Genomic DNA, 12,091 nt, shown 5'->3' on the forward strand with positions numbered 1-12,091 from the left:
GGAGGCAAGGACTGAAGTTTTTACAGCTCCTTATACATAGGCCATTGGTAACTTGGGGGTAACTCAGATCTTTTCCACTGGTGACAGGAGAGCAGGTGTGTAAGGCCACAAGCACAGCAACAGCAGAAATCAACATTTCTGATTTCCTCCAATCTGTTTCTCCTCTCAATTCCTGTTTAGTAAGTGAAATCATCAATCATCATCTAGACTTTAAACTTGGGATAATTCTGGGCCCTTCCAGCTTCCTTAATTTCCATATGCAATCAGTTACCAACTTTGTAGATTTAATTCGGAAACATCTAGAACCTGTCTTCTCCATCCTACCTGATATTGCCTTAGCTGCATCTCTTGTCACCTCTCTCAGGATATTGCACTGCCGCTGGTCTTACTAGCACCCCTTCTCCTGACAACCCAGGCAGTTATCTTCCTTGCCTAAAATATTTCAATAGCTCCCCATTCTCACAGGATTGTGGCCCAGACTCATGTGGAATAGCTTATAGGTCCTCTAAGATGCCAGGCTGCTTCCTGCAACTGGAAGGCCTTCACTGTACTCTAGTGATCCAGCTCCACCTCCTGCCCCACAGACCAGCACCAATCATGTCTCCTTGTCTTTCAAAAACTCATCATTCAAGACTTCACTCAAATGTGACTACTTCGAAGTGTTTCTTGACCATGCCCCCTTCTCCTTTCCACTCTCCCATCTTGAAGGCAGGACGGCCCTCAGAATAGACATCTTCTTTCACGGGTCCTCTTTACTTAGACAGAATTCAACAACAGTGTCCATATTAATCATTTACATTTTTCATACCTTTATTTTAATAGGCAGAGAATACATGCATATAGTGTTGTTGTAGAAAATTAAAGTAATACAGATAAACCAAAAAGCATTCTTGATCTAGTTTTCCTAATCCTACACTATTTGCTAATTAGACTATTATTCTAGACTGTTTTTTCACCAACACATCTTGGAAATATTGCCATGTAAATGCATGCATATAGACCCATTTCTGTACAGAGTATAATTGCCACAGAGTATTCCCTAGTATTGGTGCTTTGTTGTTTACTTAACTTTTCTTCTATTAATGAATATTTTTCTTCCTCCTAGTTATTTAAGTTGATAGGAGCTTCATCTCATTTCCATCTGGTGTGTCATTATTCTCTTCCTTCTCTTCTAGTGTTTTGCAGTAACAAACAGTGCCACAATGAATACTGTTTTGTACACCTTCTTATGTATAAATGCCAAGGACTTATTTTCTGGAGATACCTAAAAGTAGAAATTCCGGGTAGAAGATGTACATATTTAATTCTACATATTCTTGGCACAGTTTTGTACTTGGTAGTTTTTTCTCTTCTCATATGTTGGTAAGAATTCTTTGTATATTCTGAGGAATAACCCTCAGTCTGATATACAACACAAAGTGTGTATACATATTTTTCTCCCATCCTGCTTTAAAATTTGGTTTCTTATGTCTTTTGTCCTATTTCATATTTTTATGTAGTGAATTTATTGTTTACAGTTTGCATCCGTCTTAGGAAGACTGTCCATATGCCAAGATTTACAGTTTGTTTGTTTAGCTGTTTATATTACTTAGAATTTAGTTTTGTGTATGTTAGAGGTGATTACATACTTTTATTTTTCCAAATTGATAGTCAGTTGGCCCATTAATTCCTACCCCAAATTGAAATGCCATTTTAATTAACTAAGTTTCTAAATATAGAAATTCATGGGACTGTTTCTGTACCTCGTATTAGGTTTGTTTTGATTTTGTTGCTTATTTCTGGGTCAATATTACACTGTTCTAGTTATTAGAGCTTTATCATCTAGTTTGCTATCTAATAAGAAATCATTCTTTTTTTAGCTGTCTTCTAGATGTTTGATGGATGGGACTGAGTCATTTGTCTGAATTTCATGACTTTTTATATAGTTTGCATCCATGTACATTAGATGATATAAATAAATAAACCCAGAAGTTATTGGTGCTGCCCTTTGTATTTTCAGGGTCTCCAAAAGTTTATGACAAAAATAACAGCTTTTCAGGTTTTTACTCCTTTAATAGCGTAGTACTTGGAATGAGTTATTTCATAGGAATCTTATGTATTCAGCACCATATTAAATAATGCATATGTGAGTACAAAGCTCAAAAGGTATAAAAGAGAAAAGTCAGGTCCCCTAGTTCTTAAAAGGCAATGATACTACCAGTTTCTTATTTAACCTGCCAGAATGGTCGCACATTATTCATCCCTATTCTGCAACTTGGTGTTTTCATTTAACAATAATGTCTTGGAAATCATTCCATATCAGCACATATGCTGTTTTGTAAAATGGCTGTGCTATGATTTACTTAACCTGATGGCAATTCATTTGTTTTAGTAGATACTTTTCATATATATACTTTCTGGCACATCTAGAATAAAAGTTCTGCACATGAAATTGTCGGGTCAAAGGGTATTTAAAATTTCAGCTTGGATTTATATTAAATTGCCCTCTAAAAAATTCCTTGAAATGTCATGAATGAAGACCCTGATGTCACTTGCTACCAGGCTTCAGACTTGCTCAGACATGCCCAAGCACCACAGGGAACACCATAGAGGCCGTAGCTGGGAGCCCGGTAGAGGAAGTGAGTGGAAGTATGTATGCATGCACCCATGAATGTGTGTATGATGTACGTGATAGGAAGTTAAGGGGAGACCTGTAAGTCAATGAATTACAGTCCTGCTTAAAGCTCTAGTAATCAGCAGAAGAATTAGTGGTTTGCATAAGGCTCTTTTGCCTCTATTATTCATTAAAACTGGCAGTAAATAATAGGTTTGAATTTCACAGTCCTGATGCTAATCAAAGCAGAGACCTTTTCTTCACATCATAAATTATTATCCTTACAGTAGGAGCATAAAGGGAATTTGGTTTTATGAATTGCTAACTGGGACACCAGCCTCTGTTTGGGTCTTGGACTGATGTAGAGGGAAGAAGGCTGGCAATCACATCACGAAACTGGAACACTGTCTCACAGGTTGGGTGGGGCACAGTTTACTCAATCTTATGTCGTACCTACCTGAAGTCGGCTGGGATACCTGAACCAGTCCAGATTAAATAGCCCTTCATTGTCCATGTTAGCAACAGCTCATGATGTTCAGAGGGAAAGAGATTTTTGCTTCTAAGTAGGAAGAGGGCTTTGCCTGTGGGGCAGGAGGCTATTTTTGCTACACCATCTTAGCAAGTTGGTGCTAGTTTTAGATTGTGTACCCTCCCCTCCCCACTTGATCTCATTTCCATCTGGTATGTCATATTTCTCTGCCTTCTCTCCACTCCTGCCCCCTACTAATGTTTGCCTTTTTTGGGTGGATCTTTTCTTTCCTTGGTGTCATTCTTTCTCCACACAAAGAAAACGCCAAGTTTGCCTCTCTTCCTTTTAGCATGATAGGGACAGAAAAAAAGATGAACCCTCTATCTTTTTGCCTTTCTTTTCTTTCTCCTCTAGTAACTCCTTCCCTTATTTTTGTAGCTTTTGTGAACCCTGGTCATCCCTAGTGGGAAAGGTGGTATCTGTGCCCCTCTGCTTGACGCAGGTTTCCCTTCTCTGGGATGCCTCCCAAGCTCATCCCTGCTCTCTTCATTCCTTCAGTGACTTGTCCTGCTATCCCCTTGGCTGTTTTTGGCCCACAGGATCCCTGCATCTCCCATACATTAGCTTTCAGTGCCCGCTTCAGCCGGCACTCTAAGAGCTTAGAACCACCAAGTCACCTGGAAAGAGAAAATGACTTTAAATAAAGCATAAGCCAAACACAATCATACTTTATAACAAAAATTTATTAGGATTAAGTCAAATTAGAAAACTTCATGTTCCACCACTTTCATATTTACCTGAAATGACAAAATTATACTTAGCTTGAGTATAAAACAACTTGTGCCCCAGAGATTCTGTTTGGAAAGCAAAACAAAAAACAAAACAACAACAACAAAAAAACGGATGCACATAGCAGTGTGCCTGATACCACCACAGTGAATGTTTAAGGCCTAACAGCGGTCAGCAAAGCATACATTACTTTTAAGCTTTGGGTCCAAGGAAGATGTCATTCTCTACCTCCTTCAAAAGCAGACTCATCATAGCCTGGGCACCTAGGCCTGGAGTCTATTTTTTGGAGTGTAATATGAACATCTGGATTTCAAGAGGCGCTAGACTTGAGGTATCTTTATGGCTTAAAAGGCACAGGTCATGCAGCTGAATTAAAAGTTATCTTGTTGGTCTCTGGAATGTAGGTCATGAGCCATGCCTTGTAAGGGGAAGTCCTGAGGGCCTGTCTTTGGCTCCTCAGTGTAACCCACACATCATTGGCTCCGTTCCTGTCGCCCTGCTCTTGCACTGCTCATCAGCTGTGAATGCTGGAATTGGAGGACAGGTTGGGGCTCCTGCACAGTCTGCTGCCAGGTAGAGAGCAACACGGGCTGCAGAATCCTACCTTCCAGCATATGGAGACGGGGGGGACCTCCTGCACAGCCAAGAAGTGACTCACATGCAGGCAAGGACGGGAAGCCTTGTTCTTCAGGCACAATGTGGTATGGGGAGAAAAAACCTGCTTTTCTTGGAATGGTCCTACCAAGCTTGAAAGTGGTGCTGCATTTAGTGCAGAGCACACCCGGCCATAGGCAACCCCTTTGAGCGATGGGAGAAGTAGCATAGGAAGGATGCCAACAAGAACAATAGGTTCTTTAACTCAGCATGGACTCTGGGAAGCCATCAGCCGTGGGGACGGAACACTTCTCTGGGCTCTGCCCTGGGGTCACTGAGAGCAAATGGGAGTCAAGTCCTCAAAATAAGAAACTTATCACTTACTAAATAGCTGTACATTCCCTTCAGCTTAGGAGCAAGATGTTTACTCTCAGAAGCTTTCTTTTCTTATTTTTAAACTCACCCTAGTGGAGGGAATAAAATCCAGAATAGAAGTGAAGGGCCTGGAGAGCTGCATACGCAGCAGAAATGCCCTGAAGCCCCAGCACAGCTGTCCCATCCTCCAGCAGCTAGACTCCTGATACCCCCATCCCCACCCCAGTCAATCCAGTAATCAAAATGGCTGCTGTCAAAAAACAATTCATTTGCATAATAGAGAGGGATAATAAATTCTCATTTCTTCAGGCACCAGAGGATCCATGTGACAAGGCTTTGATTCTCTCCAATTTATGATCTTAATACATTTTCCAGCCTCTCCCCTATACTGCCTCATCAGCTTGGCTTGTATTCCTCAGTGAGCCTTGCATTACTTGTGATTACATCTGTACTCTTCATGCCAATTAATTCAACTGGGATTGACCCGAAGTTTGCTCAAGCTTGAGTTCATAGCCTCCCAGGCCGAGGTCTCCCTCATAAATGTTTTCCTTGCCTGGCGTCTGGGGTGAAGCTTTCTGGTCCAGACCTAGCCTTGCAGGAGGACTGCAGGGTGAGGAGGCTTGCTCCTGGTAATGTATGGCTAGTTCATCCTGGTTTACAATGCATTCCACATCATCATCTTTTAGCTGTTCCTGGTTGGGAAAAGAGAGAGAGGTGTCACTTCATGATGAAGGCAGAAAACAATAGCAGTCCTACAATGTGTGTGTGTGTGTTTTTTTTTTAATAGAATGCATGTTTTTCTTTCGGTAACTGCCCTGTCTGGCCTTGGCTGATGTTTCTGCTGCAGGCATGGTACAGCCTTTCCCTGAGTCAGCACTGAATATCTGATGCTGTACAGCCATAAGGGGTCTCTAAGCTGAGGTAAGAGGTGTTGAAGAGCATGCTACTTACATTCCTCCTTGGGTTAAGGGTGTTTCCATCACTGGTATTAACTAGGGTTGACAGGAATTAGGAGTTGGCATAATCCTATGATCTCACAATACGGGAAGATTCTCATGTTGGTTTTGTAACATTGCTGCCTATCAAAAAATCCTCGAAACACAGTTATTGCTACTTTTTTTTTTTTTTAGACAGAGTCTCACTCTGTCATACAGGCTGGAGTGCAGTGTTGCGATCTCAGCTTACTTCAACCTTTGTCTCTGGGGTTTGAGTGATTCCTCTGCTTCAGCCTCACGAGTAGCTGGGATTACAGGCGTGTGCCACCACCACATCTGGCTCATTTTTGTATTTTTAGTACAGACGGAGTTTTGCCATGTTGGCCAGGCTGATCTTGAACTCCTGACTGCAAGTGATCCATCCACTTTGGTCTCCCAAAGTGCTGGGATTACAGGCATGAGCCACCTCCACTGTGGTCTCCCAAAGTGCTGGGATTACAGGCGTGAGCCACCATACCTGGCCTCCTGTTACATTTTACCTTAAAAGTGTATCTTCTCAGCATATTTCTTGGGATTAGTACCACAAGTCTAGAAATGGCTGGAAGTCACCATAGTGGATAATGCTAGAAGCTAACTGGATCTGACTAATAATAATTTTTCCCATACAGAGGTTCCCTTGAAAGAATTAAGATCCCAATTCTTCTTCTATTGGCTTCGGGAAGGCCATACTAAACTACTTGTAGGATGGGCCCTCGCTGGGGGATTTTAGGGCAGTGGTTTCCAACTTTAGCCTGTCCCAGGATCACATGGAGGGCTTGCTAAAATACAGATCATTGTTCAAGCTCAGCGTTTCTGAGGCAGGGCCTGAGAGTGTGCATTTCTAGCAAGTTCCCAAGTGAGGCTGCTGGTTTGGAGACTACTGTTTGAGAACCACTGCCTCAGGCTTCTGTGCCCTGAACACACCTGAGATGAGTTTTTGTTTGTGTACAGGGGTAGCCAGCTGGACACTTCTAAGGGCGCTTGCAACCCTAAGACTGTGCACTTCTCCAATTCCCTGACCTCTGATTTGTTGGTAATGATTCTAAGTGCCTCTCAGCATTTTTCATTCCACTCCCTTGAGTCATAAAGCACAGGCCTAATATTCAAAACCTCAAAACACAACAGTTTGTGAGAATGCTTCTTTTACATTTTCTAAGGTCATTTTATGGTTAAAAATATTGGTAACAATAAAAAAGAATAAGCGAACATCAGCAACAATTGATAAGAGAAATGCTTCTTGGCGCAGTGAATTTTAAAAATATGCTTCTTCCTCAATCCTGCAAGTAGCAGGCTTCTTGAGGTTCCTGGGCTCATCAATATTCACCAAGTCTGTCCCACAAGGGATACCTCACCCCAGAGGCCTGAGATTTACTTACCCCATAGGCTTGAGGACTGGTAAGCAGCCTGGAAATTGGACCACACCATTCAGGTAATGTTGTAGTCAGCGGGGGACCAGAGTGGGTTAAAATTGGTTTCAGATATCTGGGAGGGCTGTTAAGGAATACTTGTCAAAAGGGAGTTAGGATTTAGGAATCTCACACAGCACAAACCTTTGTATGCTGAGACAGCTACATTTGCCTTTAGATCCTCTACTCCCTCACTTAGGAAGCAATTTGCCCTGCAAAAATTGCTGTTTATAATCTTTGCTACACATACTCTTCCAGCCTTCCTGATAGCATTTAATCATGAAGAAATGGTGAATGGCCCATGCTGCATTAGAAGTGTAAATGTGCTCTTCCCATCCTATCCCCGACTCAATGTCTCATCTGCTTAGAGAATGCATTCTTAAGAATTACCTTAAATGATAACATAAAAGATTGTCTTTTCTTAAGACTGCACACACACATAGCTTAAACTGCCAGTAAGTTTTACAAAGATGCAAGAGGTATTTTACAAAATGTTCAGTTATTTTAGAGCTAGGTAGTGAACATAGATTGTTTTCCAAAATACTTAATTTTCACTATTCAACAGTCACTTTATACTTCATACATCAATGGATTTCTATACAAAATTATGTAAATAAGTTGGTGCTGGGTTTATTCTATTGTCTAGCACCTGTCTTTCTCATTTCTTCATTCCAAAGTGCTCTAACAAGTTAAGAGAAAAACTTGTTCAGCTAAAGCCATTGTTTCCCTCCAGTCTATCAATAATGAAATCCCCAGAGCTGCCTCAGGTTGCCTTGAGTTTTTTTGCTCAAAGGAAAGCAGTGGAATTATTTCATCATTCCATCAGAAATGCCTTTTAAGCTTTATGTTACTTTCTCTGCTGGAGAATATTTCACTTCATCAACTTTCCAAAAAGCTGTGGTAAATAGGGAAATGGAAAGAATGGAGAGGAGAGATCACTGGTTGGATTGTGAGGATCCGCAGCTGCGCTCAGGCACTCAGGGCATGAGAAGATCTTGGAGATGCCTCTAGTGGAGTCCATCCATAGCTGGATAATTCACATGCCATTCTCATGATGCCCTGAGCATGTGGGCATAGAGGGAAGATGCAGCCCAGTGGAGGCCAAAGAGTCTGGTACTTCTGGCTTGATGCATTTGTCACCAAAGCAGGCCATGCACCTGAATGAAGCCTTGTTATGATGCGAGGAGAGTGACTGGGAAGATTTTAGGAGGGCCCGCAATTCCAACTGCAAATAGAAAAGTTGATCCCTCCTTTCAGATGGGCAGCTGTTGTGCCCAGTTAGGCAAAGATATTAAAGTTTAGAACCTGGTATTGGGTGTAGTATCTTGTAAATATATCTACAAATCTGAAAAACTCTTGATGTTCTTTTAATTTTCATTAGTGTTATTTCCTTCATTTTAGGTATGAAGGAATTAAGGCCTAGGGATATGATTTTAAATAATCCAAAGGCTCCCTCTGCTATGTGAATCCTCCAATATCACCCCTAGAAGACAATTCTCGGGGCAGGGTCATGGTTTGCAACCAGCTGGGTTTTTCTGGAGAGCAAAGCACAAGATCTCGCCCCTGCTGGGGAGCTGCAGACTCAGGCTGGAGTATGTGATCTTTCTGGGGTTTATAGTATGTATGGGTCAATAAAAATGTCTATATGGAGGCGAGGTAGACAAGATATATGTACAACTGGAGTACAAATTTAAAAAGTCCAGCCAATTTTCTTTCCAGGTGGAAAGATGGAAAAGCAATAGCAAGTAAGCAACATTTTTAGTGATGTCATGTTAAAAGAAAAGAAAAAAAGTTTGTCAAGGCTCTGAGCTTGAAAGAGATCTGAGCAACTTCTACTGAGAGGCTCAGCATACTGCAAAAGCCAAAATAATGTTACAAAAGTAAAATATAAGTTTAGGATTGTGTAGTGAACACCCTTAAAAAATCCTGATGAGGTTATCTCTTTAAATCCATGCATAGTAGTGCTCCTTTATTTATAGTTTCATTTTTCATGGTTTTAGTTACCCGTGGTCAACCACAGTCCAAAAAAGTTAAATGGAAAATCCAGAAATAATTCACAAGTTTTAAATTGTGTGCCATTCTGAGTTGAGTGATATCTCACACAGTCTATTCCAGCCCACATGGGACACGAATCATCCCTTTGTCCAGTGTACCCATACTGTCTACACTACCTGCCTGCTAGTCACTTAGTAGCCACTGTGGTTATCAGATTGAAAAAGCATAGTGTATACAGAGCTTAGCATATGTGAGGTTTCAGGCATCCATGGGGGTCTGGGAACATATCCCTGGCAGATAAGGGGGTACTATTATATAATGCTATTGGAGTAAATGCCTAAAGGCTAAATGTGTAGCTTTTAGTTACTATGAAGACTAAACTAAACAGGATCACTTGGCTCCTTCTGTGCAGGCTTCAGGATTTTGACTCATACCCCAGGCATAAATGCCAGCCCTGCCACTTTACTGACCATATGGCCTACTTATTTATCCTCTGAGCCTCAGGCTTTGTTGTGAATATTGACTGAAATAGCATATGTAGAAATGGTTTTAAACCTTGATATGCTATAAAAATGCTACTTACTTAAAAAAAACTGAGTAATGTTTTCCAGAGAAACTGGTGTCTCATTGTTCGATAATGATGGCAAAATGATACTGAAGGTAGAGATAAGAGTTTTGTGCTCCAGTCAGTTGGTGTAGCACCCAGATTCATGGACTACTAAGTGGATGGAAAATTTAAGGTGGTTCAATCCTCCTAAACAGCTATTTTTGTTAAAATTTATTGTACAGGGGGCTAGCATGAGGAGGTGAGAGGTGGGCAGAATTATTTGATGTAAGACTCCCCTGAGAATTATGTGGCATCATTTTGCCCGTCCTGGTATCTCAGTAGCTGTGAGTCAAAGGAGGCATACCCTCTGTGGCTGTGAACGGGATACACAGGGCGCCGTCTGCAGCCACAGAAAATGTGGAGCAGAGTCTGTTCTCCAGCATCTTGGTTTGCCCAGTGCTTGCTATATATTATGTGCTCAACGGATGTCTGGATTTAGAACATAGGGAAATATTCAGGGGTGTATGAGGGATGGAAGTAGATTTGGAGGAACAGCGCCAGAGAAGAACGAAGGGGCAGATTACAGCCAACAAATGAGTTTTCTGAGTGCAAGAAACCTAAGAAAGGTGCAATCAAAGTTGGACTACTTGGACCTGAGTTATCAGGCAAAGGGGACCTTAGGAAGAGTGGTAGTGGCATAAAATAAGGCGATTTAAAAAAACATTTTCGTTCACTCACTCATTCATTTGTTCCATCATACACTCACAGGTTTTGTTTCATGTGCCAAGCCAGTGAGGAACAGAGACAAGGCACCCACACAAGGAAAGGAACCATTACATTACAGAATGGAAAATTCCCTTTTCTCCGAACTGTGGTCTCCTGAAGGCTGTCCCCTTCACCTGGATAGTGTGGCACTTCTTAGATACTTAAGAAATAGTAGTTGAATTAATGAAGGCAACAGGCTCAGAGAAGGTAAATAAATTGTTCAATGGAAACTGTTGATTCGTTTATAGCAGAGCTGGGCCTGAATTCAGGGACTCTTCTACCACACTGAGCTATCCTCCTTCTGTTAGAACAACACCGAGTAACGGAACTTGCCTAATTGGATAACCAATTTGGAATTGGGGACATCCTGAGTTCTTCATTGCTGAGCATGTCTGGAAAGTGGCTGGATCTCCAGGGTTACCTGAATTATTAAGAGGTAAGAAAACTCTTCTGATCTATTAAAAAAAACCCAAACTGCAGATTTCGCAAAATGTGTTATTTTTCTCATCAGCTTCCAGGATGGGGAGAGAGGTTCCCCATTGGGAATTTTTAATATGACTAGTTTTGCTTCTCTAATAAGCCAGAAATGTATTGAGATAAAAAATGTTCAGCTCTGGTGGAAACACAATGACTTTTCTCATCTTTAAAGGGCATAAGTTTGAGAATAGCAGTGTGGTTCAGGAGGTGTAAGTAAAACCTGGAACTCTACCCAGAATTTAACTTGCGTGAAACAGGAAAGACAGTTAGCAAGTGCATTTTCTCCTTTGGTCTGGGCTATCAGCAGGTCCAGAGTTAAATTTGGTGTTTAACTGAATAACATCCAAAATACCTGGTGACGCTGATTTATCTTTTGTTGTTGTTTGCTTTAAATCATCATGTTTTGTTCATTGTATATTGCTGAAACCAATGGGTGCACAGCTTGCTTAAGCCTATGGCTTGTATGATGCGGCTTTGCATAGGTTGGTGAAAAGCAAAAACCCCAAAGATCCAGCTCCACAAATGAGCACCTGGTCCTTTGAAGGACTAAGCCCCATTGCACCTATGTAGACTGAATGTCTGCATCCCCCTACGCTCTAACATAGCTAGGGTTATGTCGAAGCCCTAGCCCTAAGGTGTGATATTTGGAGATGGGGCCTTTGGGAGCTAATCAGGATGGGGCCCTTATGATGGAATTAATACCTGTATAAGAAGGGATGCCGGGGAGTTTGTTCTCTCTCTCCCTCTTCCCACCTTCCACAAAGAGGTCATGTGAGACCACAGCAAGAAGGCAGCCATCACCAAGACCTGACCACTCTATTCTTCCAGCCTCCAGAACTGAGAAAATTTCTGTTGTTTAAACCACCCAATCTATGGTATTTTGTTATGGCAGCCCAAGTTGACTAAGACATCACTTTTCTTGGGCCCTCTTTAAAAATCTTTACTTTTAGAACCCTGTGGAGCTGTGTTCTATTTTTCTCTGCACTTGCCTCATCATGAAAATCATCTAGAACATTTGTTAAAAATTCAGATTTTAAAGACCTCTTTTGGAGATTCTGATTCAGCAGATCAGGGAAGTAAACTAAGACAGTGAATTTTCAGCAAGCA

General features: G+C 41.5%; 1 protein-coding gene across 1 annotated transcript in view; it reads right to left on the bottom strand.

Moving 5' to 3' along the window:
- Positions 1 to 3,787: 3,787 nt before the first annotated feature.
- Positions 3,788 to 12,091, bottom strand: part of SLC9A9 (solute carrier family 9 member A9) — a 595,600-nt gene continuing 587,296 nt past the window's right edge. Inside the window, exons 15-16 of the mRNA XM_023215367.2 lie at positions 7,171 to 7,276; positions 3,788 to 5,512 (exon numbers count right to left, since the gene is read on the bottom strand). Of these exons, the coding sequence (XP_023071135.1) occupies positions 5,285 to 5,512; positions 7,171 to 7,276 (334 nt within the window). The 3' untranslated portion in view covers positions 3,788 to 5,284. The remainder of the gene's footprint in view (positions 5,513 to 7,170; positions 7,277 to 12,091) is intronic.

Source organism: Piliocolobus tephrosceles, chromosome 2 (genome assembly GCF_002776525.5).
Source record: "Piliocolobus tephrosceles isolate RC106 chromosome 2, ASM277652v3, whole genome shotgun sequence".
NCBI lineage: Eukaryota > Metazoa > Chordata > Mammalia > Primates > Cercopithecidae > Piliocolobus > Piliocolobus tephrosceles.